Below are 19,041 nucleotides of genomic sequence, written 5' to 3'. Positions count from 1 at the left end.
TCAATAATTAGCCTGGGACAACAGTAGTAAACTACACTGTTACCAGGCAAACTGGGATGAATGGTCACCCTGGTTAGAAACCTCCCCCTCCCCCAAGAGGAGATCCTGCTAAAGGACAGACAGTTTGCAGACATGTACCACTACTTTTGTAAAATATCAACATGCCTTCCATGAATCTTTACTATTTTACCTCTAACTTAACTTTTCAACTTTTTAAACTATGCTTTTGAAGTTATTCTAAAATGTAAAGAGGTCAGTCAGCTTAAGAAGCATCTGATATGTTAAGGGAAAAAAATTCACTTCTGAATTCAGGGGGCTGACAATACACAAAAGAGAAGATAAAATAAATATGAAAGTTCTAATTGCTTTAATAAATATAAATTTGATTTATATCATTTATTTTAACTACATCAACATAAAATAACTAGGCTTTACATTCTTGGAAATACATGTTGGTTATAGATGAATATTTTGGGGTCCTTATCTATTTGGTTCCATTTATTGGATTTTTTCTTTAAATATGTTTTCTGTTTATATCACTCTATATTACTTGATAGAAAAGTTCACATCTTTTGTCCTTCCGTCTTCCTTTTAGCTCTATTCATAGCACCATGTAGCTTATTCTTCACATGATATATTCTCTACACTGTATTAGCTAAGAATTTTAAAAGAAACTTATTATCAAATCCACAAATACTTTCCTGATTGCAAAGTTGCAAAGCTTTTTTTTTTTTTGTCACTCTGATTACCAGCATATTTTCATCCAATGCTTTACCACTCCTCTTTGATACCACTGAGCATCTGGGGGCTGAAATCTCTTCCAAAACTAATAGTCAAAATGTTTTTTTGCCCTGTATCTACAGGTTATTAACTAACCTACATTTATGATATGAGGCCCATAACTATGTATTATTAGTAAAATGGAACATCCAAGATAAAAGAAAAATATTCTCCCTTTTTATAATTCAAAATATTCGTGGAAGACGTTTGGTTATTAATGATATTAGATCTACATTGAACTTCTAGGAGTTACTTAGATATGTGTCTACAAATAAATTAGTAGCTTACTATTTATTTTAACATTCATCCATTTGAAAGTAGGTGCTGATAGTGACCCGGGCTGGGGGAAAGGATGAACAGCTTTGGCCTATCTTTCTGTTTTACCATGATTTTAAAATACACTCACCTCCTCCAAACGGTCCCCATATGACTCGGCGGATGGACTTGACCCAGTCTTCCATATCATTCTGGGTGCTTGCCATAAGGAGGTAGCTCTCATGATTTGCTGTCATCCGATCTCGATCGCCTCCTGTAAGAAGACAGGAACATTAACACATGAGTGTGGGCTCAGCCGAAGATTCCCCATCAGCAGCCTCCTAGTGAATCCCTGAAACATAAACTGTACCTAATGCAGCTAGCGCTAGGTTCTACCCAATGAATCAGAAATATTTACCATGGTTTCAGCATGGGGAAAAAAAAAAAAACTCTGCTTAGAAGGGAAAGGCTCTCATGTTTCCAAGAGAAAGCCAGCAAACAAATGTCATTCCCCAAACAAAGCCTAGCTTTTTGTCCTAGCAACAACCCATAGGCCTGTATTAACTCATAATCCAATCTATTCACACCGTACTGCTGAATAGGGAAAAATAGCAAAAGCGAAATGAAAGATGGAGAAGTGGTCCACAGAGCCTGAGTTTTCATTCCAAGCAAGCGCAGAACAGTCTGAGTCTGCTCAGCGTACACAGTGAGGCCACCGGGCACATCATGGTTGAGTACGAGTCCCAGGAAAGGGAAAAGAGCCACATGTGAGAATCTGCCCCAGAGGTCCTCCTCTGCGTTCTGTCCTGGAAGGGGAGCCTCTTCCCCCAGATCATACCTTCAGGGGGACACGCAGAAGAAGAAGACACAAGCCTGGCCAGTCTCAACGGCCAAATTAACACCCCAGATGGCCCTGCCACCTAAGGGTTAGCTTTAGGAAACCCCAGCAGTACCTCCTTGCTTGCTGTTTTCTCTTATCTCCCCCCCTCCCCGCCCCCGCACTGGCCGAAAACAACTCATACACTTTAAAACCTTTATAATCTCTAAAATCAACTTTGAAATGCTGGAGATCTATAAAGCATTTTTATGCTTAAAGGAGCATTTCTGAAAACAAGTATCAGTGACTGCACTGCTTCATTCTCTTTGAAAAAACTAGTGTGGTTCACAGAAGGAATAATTAAGAAAATGGACCATTAAGTATTATTTAACTGAATTCTGATAATATTTCAGCATTATACTGACTGCTAAGGTGCTCAAATCATCTACGAACAATTTAATTTTCACTAAGTGCTGTAAACTTGCAGCCTTGGGTTGGATTAATTCATATCGAAGTATTTTGTTTGCCTAACACATTGTCGTTGTTTGTTTTTAAGTGGATCAGAACAGATGCCAACTGTTCTAATTCACAACCCTTCAGTTAGTTCTGAGGGCCAGGTACCGCAAGTTGCAACTGAAGGGGCTCAAAAACAATCTCCTTTGTGAGGAGCGTGCAGCCTCCAACAGGCCCCTCACTTCCTATTCTTTCACATCCAATCTCATTCACAAAGCTCTGAAAACTCTAGGCATTTGACTTTGTGATCTCCGAATTTTATACAAATGTCCTAGGTTGAGGAATACAACTCTTCTAGCATTGATGCAAATTAACAGAACAGGTGCGAGGTCAGAGAAGTGAAATAACTTTAAGCCAACCAGCTGAACAGCCAGCATTGGTGTTTTACATTTCAATACAACTGAATTTGGGGGTGGTGTGGGTGAGGGATGCCATCAAATCAGTTCCCTAATGTTTACAGATCTCTTGAATAAACAAGATGAGCCTTCTCACCTTAAAGAGAACTATCACTATTTGGGAAGCAATGACCTTCTTACACCTCTAGGTCTAGCCTAGGTCAATCATCACTTTAAGCAATTTATGTCTGAAAAAGCATAGGCTCAGAAAATCAGAGAAAACACTGCTGAAATCGCAATTCTATATTATATTAGCTGTTTAACTTCTGGGAAAGCACATAACTTCTGGAAACTCAGTATCTTTAGTCATGTTTTAGAACTAATAATCCCTATCTAGTAAATTTTTGTGAGAATTAAACGAAATGAAGTTAATATACTAGCACTGTGTTAGGCTAAAAGAGAAATTCTGTAAATATTAATTCAGTCTCATTTAACTGCCTCCCATATCTACAAATGCAAAAAGGGCATATTACATTTAATTTGACCTCAGAGACATACAATTAGTGTAGTATGCTAGTGAGTGCTTGGGAACAATTAGTCAATAATACACATACACAGGAGTTTTTATAGAAGGCTGTCTTTCTTTGATACATAACAATGCACATTAAAGTTGTATACTGTGAATGTAGGAAAATTTGCCACACATTAACTTGCATATACATGGCTGTATGACATATAAGTCACAGAAAGAAATAAACGACCAAAGAAAAAGATGCTTTGCTTGGCGTGGCACAGTACTAAAATTTATTGTTTTCTGATCCACCTGTAAAACATTACCATTTTGAAATCAGAATATTTTAATTATTGTCTTTGCCTGGAGATTGCTTAGCAATTCAGACAGTCATATCCTGCTGTGTCACTCCCAGCCCCAGCAGAAACAGTCCTAGTAATGAGAGTGAGTGACAGCCACTGGAGTGTGTTTCTGCCTGAAAGCCAATGATGCTGTGTGTCTGACCCCTGAATCTCATTTCGACTGCCAATCACAGATATGAAATTCTCATCTGTGAATTTCATCCATTGATATAGATCTTGATTCCTCAGTGAATTAGCAAAAGACAGGGAGAAGATTTAGAAAAACTTTTTTTATGAGTCTCAGTGGAAATAATAGACTCATTGCTAAGAATGTGATTAAAACAATTGGAGACATTTATATAGATATGAACTAAATTCTCCATACTAAGGTTACATGATTTCTAACTGGAGAAGCCATTTGTTCTAATTCATAATCCTTCAGTTCTGAGAGTCTGGTATTGAGCCTTGCAATTGAAGGGGCTCAAAAACAATTTATTAAATGTATAATTTGATAAATGAATAAACTCAATATTGACTTTCAACCACGTGGATCAAGTTTCACTCTGTTTGTTAATCTTTTACAGGGCTTAATGTTCCATTTACCTATTTGTGAATCTAAAATTCTTTCCAAAGGTGAAATTTAAAAAAGCAACCTTAAGATGTAATTATCACTGGAGTGAAAGTATCATAGTCATCTTCAATCCACATATATGTGTATATAAGTATATATATATTATAACCAGTATACATTCTCCATTCTTAATTTCTGCTCGAACATAAATATCTATGCAGTGTTATTTTTCTTTTTAATACTACTTTAGATGATGGTGGATTTGCACACATTTTAAAAGACACAATGTATCAGTAAATTGTATACACCTTCTAGATGTTAGCTCGGGTTGGTAGCAATGCTTTGGTGCTAGGGTACCAACACTTCAAGCGTCTGCGATTTTAAGTTAGCCAAGTAGGTCACATCATTCAATTTTATTTGTTTATATGTAACTGAAAGTATGTGTACATTTCATTGGGATCTTCTGTATATTTGCATTTGATATGAATTTTTTCCTTCCCAGAAATAAAATAAATTCTGTGAAATAAATTATATGGCATGATTAACTTTTGCAAAAATTAAAAAGTAGATTAAGAAAAGCTTAGTGAACTTAATAGATTAAGAAAAAGCTTAATGTAAAATTTAAGAATAGGTTAAAGAAATCTACATTAAAGTAGATGCACAGTTAATTCAAAAAAGAAATACAAATATTTAGCATATGAAAATTTCAACTCCTCTTATAATTACAAAATAGTAATTTAAAAGATAATCATATTTTTGATGAAAAGCTTTGCAAAGATTTTTAAATATTTAGGAGAAATATTGGTAATGGTATGCTAAGATATACATGCTCATTGCTTATAGGAGTATGGATAATATTCCTTATGATGCAATCACTACAATAGGATTTTGAAGAATATTTATTAATATGAGTTTTTATTATACACAAGGAAATATACAGATTTTATATATATGATATCTCTATTTTCATATAGGTAAAAAGTCAGATAAATAAGATACTAGGTTGAAAAACACAATAATTCTAACAATGATTACTGTGAATGCTAGGATTAGAAATTATTTTGCTCTCCTTTGGTACTTTTCTGTATTTTCCAGATGTTCAACCATGCGTTGTTTTATAATGCATGCATTATTCCAGATGTTCTAACATGTGTTATTTTATCAGCAAAAAAAAATTATGGAAAAGAACAAATGATAAGAACTGTATGGTCATGAAAGCACTAATCAATAAAAAGCCAAGGTGAGCTGGAAGATAATTATTGCTAACTTCACTCAGTGTTGCTTAAAATTGTTTGGTTTTGAATTCTCACTAATTTACCTACAACCTCTTCTCCCTCTTTCCCCAAATACATCTCTGAGTACATTCCCAAGGGAAGATTTGGGACAGGAGACCAGTGCTGCTCAAAGTACAGGCTACGTCACGTAACTAGGACTTTCTCAGTGAAATAGACTGCTATTTTTCTTAACGAATATATTTTTAAAAATATTTTACTGAATTTATTGTGTGGAAATTTCCAAAAATAGTCACCTAAGTAGATTTTTTTTTCCTTGGAAAAAAATAATTGTAAATTGTCAAAATTATGAAGCAAAACAATTAATCAGAAGTGAAGTATTATATGTGTATCATATAAAGATGTGTATCATATTTTAAAGCTATACAGTGAATTACTTGTTTGTGCTTAAACTTTAAAACAAGTTGCTCAAGGAAAACTGTGGTGACCGAAATTTAGGTTCAGTTTCCAAGCAAAATTCATGGTACAGACTTGAGGATATTTCAGTGAACACCTCTGATACTATTAATAATTTCAAGGGCAAAATGTTTCCTTATTTCCAATTACAGATCAGGTCAAAACTAGCCCTAGTGTACTACCCATTTAATTAGAGCTTACAGAAAAATATTTAAATGTTCTAAGTAGGGTTATCAATTTTTACTCATACCATTGCAAGGTCTTAATTTTTTAAGCATTATTTCCTTCAAAACAGTTTGAGTCTTCATTAATAGTAGAGCTCTAATGATAAATTGCAAGATATAAAGTAAATTCTGAAGCATATCTGTGGAAAATTACTGAGATAGAAAAACATTTTTTCCCTTTTATGGAGAATGATACTTGGAAAACAACCAGTGTTATGTGAAGTACAAGCAAAAAAATTGTAGGTTTCTATGGATACTATCACCTCTTGATAAACAACAACAATAATAAAACAGCATATAATTTACAAAATAAAGCCAGAGAACAAATTGGCCTCACATTCAACATCATATTTAATTTTTTCATATTGTCTCATGCATTATAGAGACATTGTTCTCTGAAAATTAAGGGTTTGGGGATGCTCTGCTAATCAAATTTTTTCCAAGTGTTTCTTCCTCAAAGGTTAATTTCAAAAATATCAGAGTGGCAAAATTTCAATGCATTTTGTCAACAGAAAATTTGCATTAATCCTTAATGAGATTTTGAAAATTTTAAAACCCTTAAACTGGAAAATGAGAATTATTAAGGCCAGTGGCTGTAATCATCATTCTGTTTGTAGTTTGCAGTCAGTACACAACAAACACATTACTAAATGTTGCCTTACATTATAATAAAATTAATGTTACATTTTAATTTCATGAATACTTTATAATACTGTTTTACATACTTCCTATACTCCTTACTAGGTTATAATCTCTTTTTAAGAAGGAATCATCCAACAACATATAGCTACATTATGTTTAAGCTGAAAGTAACTATAAATGCACATTTATCAACCGATTATAGATTGATTGATATTTATTAATTATGGTAGATTTCTTTTTCCTTTTTTAAAATTAATTAATTAGTTAATTAATTAATTAATTTTTGGCTGCATTGGGTCTTTGTTGCTGCGCGTAGGCTTTCTCTAGTTGCGGTGAGCGGGGACCACTCTTCATTGCGGTGCACGGGCTTCTCATTGTGGTGGTTGCTCTTGTTGCAGAGCATGGGCTCTAGGAACACGGGCTTCAGTAGTTGCAGCACACGGGCTCAACAGTTGTGGCGTGTGGGCTCTGGGGCATGTGGGCTCAGTAGTTGTGGCGCCCAGGCTTAGTTGCTCCACAGCATGTGGGCCCTTCCTGGACCAGGGCTCGAACCCATGTGCCCTGAGTTGGCAGGCAGATTCTTAACCACTGCGCCACCAGGGAAATCCCAATTATGGTAGATTTCTAATAATTAAATTTAGAAATGATTTATTGGGAGTCTGTCTACTTGGCTACAGATATAGAAAGCACTGACCTAAAAATTCTATACCGTACAAATTATTTCTGATTGCCTTTCTACAAACTTCACTCTAAGAAATGTCCAAATATGTGAATATTAGAGCAAAAGTGCTGCCTGGATCAAATTGCAAAAACAAATATGTGCTTATAAAGAAGTACTGAAAAATGGTTAAGAGTTAGGACAGTGAAAGCAGACTCCTCAAGTTCAAATTACTCATTGACTAGCTGGGAGATCCCTCAGCTTTAACTGAGGGTGATGAGTACCTTCTTCACAGTATTATTGTGAATTAATCTGATGAATAATACCATAAAATATCTTGTATAGTGCTTGGGACATACAATGCTCTGATCTCATTGTTATTGCCATGTATAATAATTTTGATCCTAAATATTTGGATAAATTAAATATTTATAATTTGAATCTTTTAAAATGCAGGAAAGTAGTTTACTTTTGGAAATATATATATTCTGACTATATTTGTTAAGAAAAGTCCTTTCTTAGGAAAGTAACAATTTATCTTTCAAGTAAATATTGATTTTCATATAGGTCATGTTTTAAAAGTACAATTGTGATACATTTAAATGATTAATGAAAAATGTAAAACCTTAAATAGGCATAGTTTATATTTCAACTAATTTTTCACATTTCTTGGACTCATTCTATCAAAAAACCTACTATTTGTGCTGAGTACATCAACTATAAAAATGATATAATTTATTACATTTTGGTCAGTTGTTTCCCAGATTGTACTGAGCAGTCAATAGGATCTCTGTTTAAATCCAACAATATATTTTGACTTTCAATTATGTCAGAGGCTCAGAATCTAGTTACTTCCTTCTCAGCATCTAATTAAATTCTTCTGATCAAAACTTCTGAGAAATAAAAGTAGAACTTTTCCTTGAAAGAGCCCGAGTATCTAGAATTAAGTCTTCTAATTTAGGTTGGCTTTTTTGGGAAACCAATGAATTCAAAATTTTATCTGATTGATATAGAAGACAGGTAGCTAGAATAAATGACATGTATATTCAGATCAATGTTACTCCAACAGTGATGACAGAGATGGAAGTCACAAATGAAAGCAAGTCTTAATGAAATAATCTACAACTTGTAGCAAATGGAATGCCATTCACAGCTAAAGAAGCAAGGCAGAGAGTTTGTGGCCTTGAATGAATCTAAAATTGAAAGTGTTTTTCAATCAAGAGATCCCTTAATAGTATAAATGATGACTTTAATATTGCGGAATATTGGAAAATTTTGGAGAAATGTTTTGGAGTTATACTGAACTTTATATTCCACGCGAACATAGCAATAAACTTTTTATTGCAGTGTTTCTCAAAGTGTAATAAAACTCATCTATGTCCAAGAAGATAGGAAGCAACTGAGAACTTGTTAGAAATGTGAATGCTTGGGCCCAAGCCCAACTGAATCAGAAACTGTGATGGTGGGACCCAGTAATCTGTGCTTTAAGATGCCTGCCAGAAGATTCTGATGCACCATAAAATTTGAGAATCAATACTCTTGTAGAAGAATTTGCTATAACAGGCAGAGACTATAATTTTAGAATTGGTGTATTTCAACCATACTCATCCTATTAGCTTGTATCCATGTCTTATTCTTTCATTGACAGCCATTCAACCAGAAAGTATTAAGCTTTAAAGCTATGAATCATATAACTTATCTAATTGCTTATTTACATTGTAAATGATTAACACTCTGCAACTAGTTTTGCAAGGACATGCCATTCAAGTTGGGATTACTGACTAGCAAATTTGTGGGCCTCATGCATTAAAGACACCATACTTTTATCAGAGTAAACATTAGAGCATTTATTTTTACACTTGAATACAGATTCATTATACCTCTTTCCTTGGTGCTCAGAGTTTGACGAATGAAACAGAACATTGAATTTGAGGAGACATGCCATTTTTGAAGATCTAGATTAGAATGATGAAATACATTTAAAAAATCCTCTCATTCAAAATGATAAATCATTTTTGAATAGTGCAAAACTGCAAGATGAATAATAATATCAGTTGACAATTGCAGAGTGAATTACTTTCATATCTCTTGATTTATTTGGTTTCTACAATAACCCTGGGAGGCAAAGCAGAACATTCATTCATTTATTCAATAAATATTGATTGAGCACTTGTATTATTCTAGTCACTCTACCAAGTTCTGAGGATACAGCAGGGAACAGAACAAAGGTCTGGACTCACCCCTGAGCTAGATATAGATTTGGAAGTCATCAGTGTGATAGTATAAAAAGACAGACCTGGATGAGGTCCCCAGGGAATACCATAGCTAGAATAGAGCAAAAGGAGTTCAAGTGAGTGCCAAATTTTAGAGACTGAGAGAAGGAAGGGGAATCAGCAGAGAAGACTGAGAAGGTAGGAAGAGAAACAAGAGAGGCTGAGTAAAGAAAGTGATCAGGTGAGTCAAATGCTGTTGAGGGGGTTAAAGAAAATGAGGACTAAGTACAGACCACGAAATTAGGGGAGGCACGGGTCAGGGATTAGACAATATGGATATTACTGGTAACCTTGAAAGGTCAACCAGGCCAGCACAAATAAAATCATCATTGGAATGTGTTCATAAGATTATGGAAGAGATTGACATGTACAAACTGCTATATTTAAAATAAATAACCAGGGAATTCCCTGGTGCTCCAGTGGTTAGGACTCCATGCTTTCACTGCTGAGGGCCCGGGTTCAATTCAGGGCAGCCAAAAATAAATAAATAAATAAACATAAAATAAAATAGATAACCAACAAGGACCTACTGTACAGCAGCACAGGGAACTCTGCTCAATACTCTGTAATAACCTAAATGGGAAAAGAATCTGAAAAAGAATAGATACATGTATATGTAAAACTGAATCACTCTGCTGTACACCTGAAACTAATACAACATTGTTAATCAACTATACTCCAATATAAAATAAAAATAAAAAGATTACGGAAGAGAGAAAACAGAAACAGCCAGTATAAACAAGTCTTCTAGGCACTTTAATGTATAGAGGAGCAGAGAAATAGGGGCAGTGATGCGTGGGTAGGGGAGTTGTGAGGACAAAGGGATTTAAGATGAGAAACATTACAAAATGTTATATTCTTATGGGAATTATTCACTGGAGAGGGAAAAATTGATGATGTATCAGAGAAGAGGTTTAAAGACTCATGCATATTTCTTTAAAGCTGTGCTCAAAATTTCTCACTCTCCTTAGAATCTTTAATAAGGTCTGACAATTAATATAATTGATTCCCCCTCAAATTTTATTACTTTCAAAATATGTAAAACATCTAGAAAAGAATCATTGAAAGAAAACGAAGTCACATAGAGCAGCTGTTTCTTCACAGCTCTGCCTGGGGGCAACGTAAGGAGGGACTAAGGTTAAACTGATAAATCATTTTTTCAAGTTAAATTTTACTATTTTTATTTGAACACAATTTTTAGTTATTTGCTCAATAGGAAACTTCTGGCAACTTAATTGGGACAATTTTCTTTATACCTTACTAGTTTTAACTGCCACAGATGCTAATTAACCAATTTTACATAGCAGCAGTTACATAAAATGTGTTTTGGGGGACTTCCCTGGTGGCGCAGTGGTTAAGAATCCGCCTGCCAATGCAGGGAACACGGGTTCGAGCCCTGGTCCGGGAAGATTCCACATGCCACGGAGCAACTAAGCCCGTGCGCCACAACTACTGAGCCTGCGCTCTAGAGCCCATGAGCCACAACTACTGAGCCCACGCGCCATAACTACTGTAGCCCGAGTGCCTAGAGCCCGTGCTCCGCAACAAGAGAAGCCACTGCAATGAGAAACCCGTGCATCCCAACGAAGAGTAGCCCCTGCTCGCCGCAACTAGAGAAAAGCCTGTGCGCAGCAACAAAGACCTAACGCAGCCAAAAATAAATAAACAAATAAATTTATTTTAAAAAAAAAAGTATTTTGGTATATAAAAAGAATTGATATTTTAAAATAAAATGCTACGATACATAGCTCAAAATTAAATTATTCCTCTCAACAAATGGCAACTAGCAATCATTGTGATAGTATAAAATTAAGAATAACTCTTTGATTTAGGTTTAAATTCTGTTCTCTTAAGCAGCTCAAATTAACTTTGCAATCAGAACAGCTCAACTGTACACTGTGCTTTGTCTCCCATAGTTTATGAATTTTCTGAGTTTCATAAGCTTTCATGTATATACGTTTGGGAGGGTAAGATATAAAATTTGTCTTAAGGATCTGGAATTTGAACCTAGCCTTTCAGGTAAAGGCACACTACTTGATAAAGCACACATTTATATAATGTGTCAAAAACCTAAACTGACAAGATCATTGGTATTTCAGAACTATTATCACTTCCACTGGTAAGGATTCTTGGGAATATTTTCCTAACTTGCTTGATAGAAATATATTACACGTTAACTCTATGATTTCCTTAAGTGTAACCTGTTTCCACAATGAATGTTGAAAAGAGTCTCTATGTTCACTCAGTTAATTCCTCACCCTATGTCTGGGGTTAGGAGTGTCACGTAATTGTCCCATTCTAATTACATATAATTCCAAGACCCTACAGAAGGAGTAGGCTCAGAAGGGCACATGTTCCTCCCAAATTGACTACAGACATAGAAGTTCCTATAAAGAATACTATTCCATATCTACTTCTTAATCCAAATTTAGAATGGTTAACACTGCTAGAAGGGCTACAAAACACAGATTTTCTCTTTTTAGTTCTCATATTGGTGATATGAACACATTTTAGGATGATTTCTTTTAAAATAAACACATATGAATATACCTACATAACTGCACTGAGGTTGATTATAGATCATTTGATCTATTCCTTAAAACATGACTCCTTGTAGGCAAGACTTCTTAATTCAGTCTTACACATTTCAAAAAGCTGAATTTCCTTTCAAAGTCTCTGGAATTAAAAATTTTCACTACTTATGATAGGTTAATCCATCAGTTTTCAATACCATCAATATAATGACCATACACTTAGGATTAATAAGTCAGATAGGAAATTTTATTATTAAAGGAAGGTGTAGGATCACTTCAAAGTAAATCAGTTGATGAAGAGATGGTTTAAAACCAAGTAGCATATGTGTTGGCAGAATTCAACTAATACAAGTGAATATTTGAATTTTTGAAAGAAAAATATTTACGGAATCTAAATGCTTGAACATAATAGGTTGGCAAGTATTTATTACCTACTTGGAAAGATATTGGTAGATCTCTATGTCTGCCTTGGAAGGTGTCAGAAATACGAGAATTAAATATACTATATGGTTTAAAATGATTCAGGGATTTCAATTAGTGTATAGACAGTGTTTAAATATTTAGAGAAATCTAATTTGTCAAATTCATGTTTATTGAGCTTTAACCAAAAACAAATAAAAGTTATTTTTAAATCATAACATAAAATTTACTGGATTTATATGTAAAATAAGAAAAACCGGAACTATGATTGAAGGCTCAGAAAACTCTAGGGTTCTACATCTTTAATTAATGGAATATTAATTTAAATACAAGTAGTATTGAGGAATGTTTGCCTAACAAAAGGCACTCCTCTTAAACAATTTTTAAAAAAATCCTTGATGGACACAAATTAATTTTAATGCTCAGAAATATATCAAATCCATTTTACTAAAAGACTAAATTCTTTCTTTTTACTCCAATTGGATTCAATCTGGCTAATTATATCAGAATTATTATAGAAAGATTTTCCTTGGGCTTTTTAAAAAGTTAATTTTATAATTTTAGGTAACATTAAGTAAGCAAATGGATGTAAATCTGAAATTCTGCCTTAAAACTATGACTCTCCATAACCATTTGCAGGCAGAAAACATAAATATGGAGTCATGTCTAAAAATCACTTATAACAAATGAGAACCATATTAAGAGAACCATAATAAAGCTAAAAAAAACTTAGAATATTTCAAGAATTCCTTCCTACTTCTCAAAATAATCTGCAACTACTTCCAAAACCTTATAAAATAGTGATTGTCCTTAGCAAAGAGGAGAAGTATAATGTCCACTCAGGACAACAACAGAATGTTCCAAGTTCTCATAATTATCCACTTAACCACAAAAATGTTATAAATTTAAAAAGCCACCTAGCTTTTATATGAATTTGGATAACTCCAAATGAGAACCTAAAGGGTAACAGAGGCAAGGAAAAGCCCCTAGAAAATGCTCTCAGACCTTTCACATTGTTTCTGTTTTTCTGTTATGTATTATCTTTCATATCTACTACAAATATCTACTTCTTTGAATTCCTAAAGCTCTACAATTTTCTAGACACATGCAATAAATCAAAATTTGATCCTGCCTCCTGATTGATGCCGTGCATCTCATAATTTTAAACTGAAGAGCAATCAGCCAGAATCCACAACTCAATTCAACTCAGCATACTGTTATTAATTAACATTTAATGAATACCCACGGGTGTCTGCAGTAGCATTAGAAGTCAGTAAACCACTTGCTGTTTGGGGGCATGTAGTCTAATTCATATATAATTACCAATCTAAATCTGACTAAACTCTGAATACAGATTGGCAGATCAATGGACATATTGTTAAGCTAGAGGCAAGATTCCTAAAAAAAAAAAAAAAAAAAACAACGAGAAACAATAGAATACTTTTTCAAATATAATGTAAGAAAGTCACCAAAGAGGTAGTAGATATATGTATGCTATCTTTCCTGATCTTTTGTGTGGTGGGTGGGACACGGGGGCAAGGGCATAAAATGAATGGATTGACACACATATGTTTATATATATACATCAAGATAGAAAAAGAAAAGGGATATAAAGCCAGTTATTTACTGAAGAAGAATGTTTTATAGTAGAAAGGAAGATTAAATCAAGGTCACTGAGTTTCTCTTCAGTAGAGTCCATAAACATCTCAAAGTTAGCAAACTCAGTATTTTAGATAATGGAAAAACCTGACCCTTTTCAGAAGATGTGAAGAAAGCAAGCCTGAACTAACTGTGATAACTGTTGAAAGACCTTTCTTGAATAACTTAATAGAGGATTAAAGGATTATATGACTCCATTCACTGAACATTATTATTTATTGCTCTTTAATATGCATACAAGTTTGACCTCAAGCATATTGAAACCCATGAGGAAGACCTCTTGACGGTTTACAACATATGAAAAAGAAAGAAGTGAGCAAAAACAGGGAAATCATTCAGTACCAAAACTAGATGCCAGCAGAGAACAACCATAAATGGGAAATAGTGGGATTGCTTACCGACTATTACAAGTGATCCACCACCCAAGACAAAAGTTACCATATGAATACAAGTTAGAAACTTAATTTGTGGATGATTTGTTTGTTTGCCCTTTTAAAAATACTGAACTGGTTGATTTACAATATTGTGTTAGTTTCAGGTGTACAGCTTTCGATTCTTTTCCATTATAGTTTATTAAAAGATATTGAATACAGTTCTCTGTGCTATACAGTAAATTCTTGTTGTTTATCTGATTGTTTGCCTTTTAATCTATAGTTTCTCAGCCTAATAACAGGTTATTATTTTGTAATCTAGAATAAGAATTTGGAAATAATAGTCTCTGTGTCTAAAGAGAGTACTCCTAACAACTGGACATAATTATTGGTACTTTTTATACATTGTCTCGTTTAATCAATAAAAGTAACCTGTGAGGTAAGAATTACTGTGCCTGTTTTACAGATGATAAAACTGAGCATCAGAGAGGTTTTGTTCATTTCCCAACATCACATAGCTAGTAAGTGGAAGAGCTGGGGTTCGAACAGGTTTCAATTTGACCCCAAAGGCCAATTTTCTTTTCCCATTATTATTGGTTTCTTCAGAATATGCTTGCTCTATGCTGTTTGCTCTTTCAGGAATCACCCTGTGCTCTCTGTATAGCATTTCCTTCTTCCTTTCTTCATTAGAACCTTTAAAGATCTTACCCCAGGGAGAAACCCTGCTGACTTTCCAAGTAAAATTGGTCCCTCCCTCCCTGACTTCCATAGCAGTTTTGCATGTATCTCTGGGATAGCATATGTAACATTACTTGGTAATTAAAGTGGAGTGGCATCAGACTTACTGAATTCAAAAATCTGTGTTCATTATTAATTTTTTAAAAGAAAGTACTACCCTTAGTGGTATAAATTTCCAAGTATCAGGGCAGGTTCCATTAAGAGAGAATGTGCTAGATATCTTCCATGTGCCCCTTCAAATACACTCTGCACTTTTCCACCCCGCTTCCTCCCAGGGAGACTAACTTGCATGGATGATAGTACTGGATTCCCATCCTTATAGCTCTCCACTGGGTTGGGCCAATAGGCAGCCATGGCAGGGATAGGAGGGAGGAAGAAGTGTGAGATCAGGGTATTTATTTCCCTGGCTCACTAGCTCTGGGGTTGCCTTGAGTCAGCTCTGTATTCTGACCAAAAATCGCTACTGGACCCTAGAAGACTTTACTACATGGCACTCTTTTTCAGCGTTCCACCAAGACCTCTCTGCCATTGCCCCTTAGACTGCAGACTGGAAAAGCTCCTTCACTATTATCAGCCCCAGGTTACTTCACTATTGTTTATAATCCCGCACAGCCTATCCACACTTTTTAAGTAATACCTTTGTATAGAAACCTTCTTCAAATTATGCTAATTTGAGTTTGTCACCTTTTTCAATTGGGACTCTGATTAAAACAGTTAAGTTTAAGTAAGTGATGCATTTTGCGTCTTTTAAGTCACAGCATTCTCCTCATTTCTAAAGCCTAGATATGTAGCAACCTCAGTGTAAAGAAGAAACGATAAACTTACAATTAATTTAATGCCACACCTATTTAAATTTTATATACTTTTGGGATTGCCAAGACACTGTGAGGAGTACAGAACGAATTTATGATATGCTCTCTCCACCAGGACATTATAATCTTATTAAGGAGACGAAGCATGACACGGAAGAAAATTATAAAGAAAGCATGAACTGAACACAGTCAGGTGCAATCATTTATGATAGAGAATAAGAGGTATCATTTGTTAAGAAAGTAAGAAATAAATACTGATTTATGTAATCAGGAAGAATGTTCTGAAAGCGGGGGAACTTGAAAAGTGTTTTGATAAACAGTCTCCAAGTCCAGGTGGCGTTGTAGTCGGGGAGGGAATGTAAGTGCATGTGGGGCTCAGCATGTCTGAAGACCTGGCTAAGATGTCCTTTCTGCAGTGAAGTTGCCTCGAATTGAGTTGGCTTTCCCGTGCTCTGGACTTCTTCCAGCCTATGACTAAGCTCTGAGAAGCTCTGCAGCCCCCACAAGAGCCTTCTCTTTGGTCCCATGTCCCTGAGCCTTCCTTAGTTCTTCCTGTATATTGCCATCTTTTTCCAGGCTCACTGTTTGCAAATAACTGCTTCATTATTAGAAGATTCCTGAGAGAGAGAGAGTAGCAGCAAGGCATCACTTTCTGGATGAGTTTATCCTCAGCAACAGGACATGGCAGGTACCAAACTAGTGAAGAACCATTGATACAAAGATGATTAAGTCACAGTTCTTGCTCATAAGTAATGTGCCATCTAGTAGAGGAAATTAAGAAGTATATGAATCTCCACTTTCTATTCCCAATAAAAGCAGGGGCATCGTGGGCAAATGCAGTGCTTACACATATACAAATGTATACATACACTCATATATACAATTGCTCACACACAACACTTTTGCTGGGAACCAGGTATCAGACGGAAATTCATTTGCACATAAGCTAATAAAAAAGAGAAAATATATAATGTTGAAATCATTCACGAAGTCAACTTCAAAGAGTTTGAAGTGCAAGATCCTTGATAAATATCAAGATAATGTATTTTTGAATTGAATTCGTCGTGATGGATCTACTTAGGTTTCATAAAGGGATTCAGGTGAGAAAAATATATTGAACATTTAAATACATGTATAATTGTAAATAAAATAAACCAGATTTGTTTTGCTATCCGTTTTTAAGTTGGCAGCTATAGGAATACCAAATGATAAGTTGGCCATAGGGGGGCTTTCTCTTTTTCTTAGAACCTGGGAACATATTAACACTAAGAATATATTAACAACTACAAAGAAGCAAGGTGGTAATATGAAAATTCAATACAGGGGCTCAGAGTTTGGTCAAGGCTGAGTCACTATTCCACAGTAAGATGTCTGAGCAAGCAAGATTTCTTGCAAATCATATTTAATTTTCTTTTCATTTTGCATCTACAATGAAAATTTTAAAAAATCAATCAGTTCCTTGCATATTCAGTCTCCCTTTTCACCAATACGTGCCCTCTTGCCAGGACGTTAACCTTCTCCTTCATTTAAAATATAAATAATAAAAATATCTCTCTGATTCATAAGGAATAGTGTGGACTGGTGCGTGAGGGGAACCTGCCTTGACCAAGACCCCTGTTTAAATACAGGAGATCACAAATTTCATGTAGCTCAGCCACATCGCCTTTATCCTGCTCCTCATGAAATTTTGGCTGTGAATCAACCTATTATTGACTTTCAACAATGCTGGAAACTTTACTGTTCAATATTATGCACTAAAAAATCTCAAACGCTAATAATGATGAAACTTTGATATCTATTATTTACTATATGAAATATGGGGTCAGTATGGTGAATTTTTCTCTATGATTTTCCATAAACCTTTTGAGTTTTCAGCTTATTTTAGTTTGTAGAGCAAAGATTAGAATGGTACAAAATTTAAGGAGCACCAAAATACTTAGTAATCAAGATAAATGATATTTTAATAACATATTTAACAGAAACAAATTAACTTAAAAAGTCCATCATGAACAAAATATCAAAATAAAGCCAAGATTCTTCCTTTTGCCTTAGGTTCCAATATCACTATTACTGATCCTGGCCCTGTTAGTTTGAATATTATCAACCCCAACTAGTACCTTCTTTCTAAACCCCCTTTTCTGCCAAGTAAGGATACTCCCTGTCTTCCCAATGATATGGCCGTCACCATTTATTTGACTCTGAGAAACAGCAGAGAGTGATATAAGCAACTTCCTCACAAAAATGATGGGTTTTAGTATGCTGGAAAAATCTATAATATACACTTTGTATGCTGGAAGTGGTTACCATAATTCTGAAATATTTATGATGGGTTTTCACTATCTTTCTTTTGTGAGAAGACTGAAGAAGAAAAACAGTGCCTGCATAGTCTCTCTTTATTTTAAAGCTCCTGCATATAATACAGCTCCTGGACTAAACAATGTGTCTGGCCTCTAGCACCAGGTTAAATACAGCTTAGCAGTGACCTTGTGCCAAGATGAAATGAGCCGATGGCCTTATTTCAGCTCCTTCTTGGCAGATGTCCAGTGTACTAATTGGCACTGAGGTGACAGCACCATGAAACCAACCAAGGTGAATTAAACGTGAAAAGTAACCCATGGACACAATTTCAGATCATCTACAGACTTGAAACCAGGCATATGAAGTTTTATTTTTCTTTGCTTCACTAAATGTGAGGGGGAAATTAACTGCTTTTGACAGTCCTGCTATCATTATAAAGTAGAATGTTCTTTACATGTAGTTAAGAATAAGGTACAACAATGAGCTTATGTTCCAGGTAAGACTGATGTTCAATGGAAACCAAACACAAGGGAAGCTTCTCCTCATACAAAACACATGGAAGCAGGGCTCTTCGTCTACTTGCTTAACATTTTCAATTAAA

General features: G+C 34.9%; 1 protein-coding gene across 3 annotated transcripts in view; it reads right to left on the bottom strand.

Annotated features, from left to right (window-relative positions):
- ARHGAP24 (Rho GTPase activating protein 24) overlaps positions 1 to 19,041 on the bottom strand; it is a 510,476-nt gene that overhangs the window by 77,635 nt on the left and 413,800 nt on the right. For all 3 annotated transcript variants that reach the window (XM_082463237.1, XM_082463240.1, XM_082463239.1), the window contains one exon: positions 1,187 to 1,309. In XM_082463237.1, the coding sequence (XP_082319363.1) occupies positions 1,187 to 1,309 (123 nt within the window). The remainder of the gene's footprint in view (positions 1 to 1,186; positions 1,310 to 19,041) is intronic.

Source organism: Balaenoptera physalus (genome assembly GCF_965194825.1).
Source record: "Balaenoptera physalus genome assembly, chromosome: 5".
Taxonomy (NCBI): domain Eukaryota; kingdom Metazoa; phylum Chordata; class Mammalia; order Artiodactyla; family Balaenopteridae; genus Balaenoptera; species Balaenoptera physalus.
This window is presented reverse-complemented; position numbering and strand designations above follow the sequence as displayed.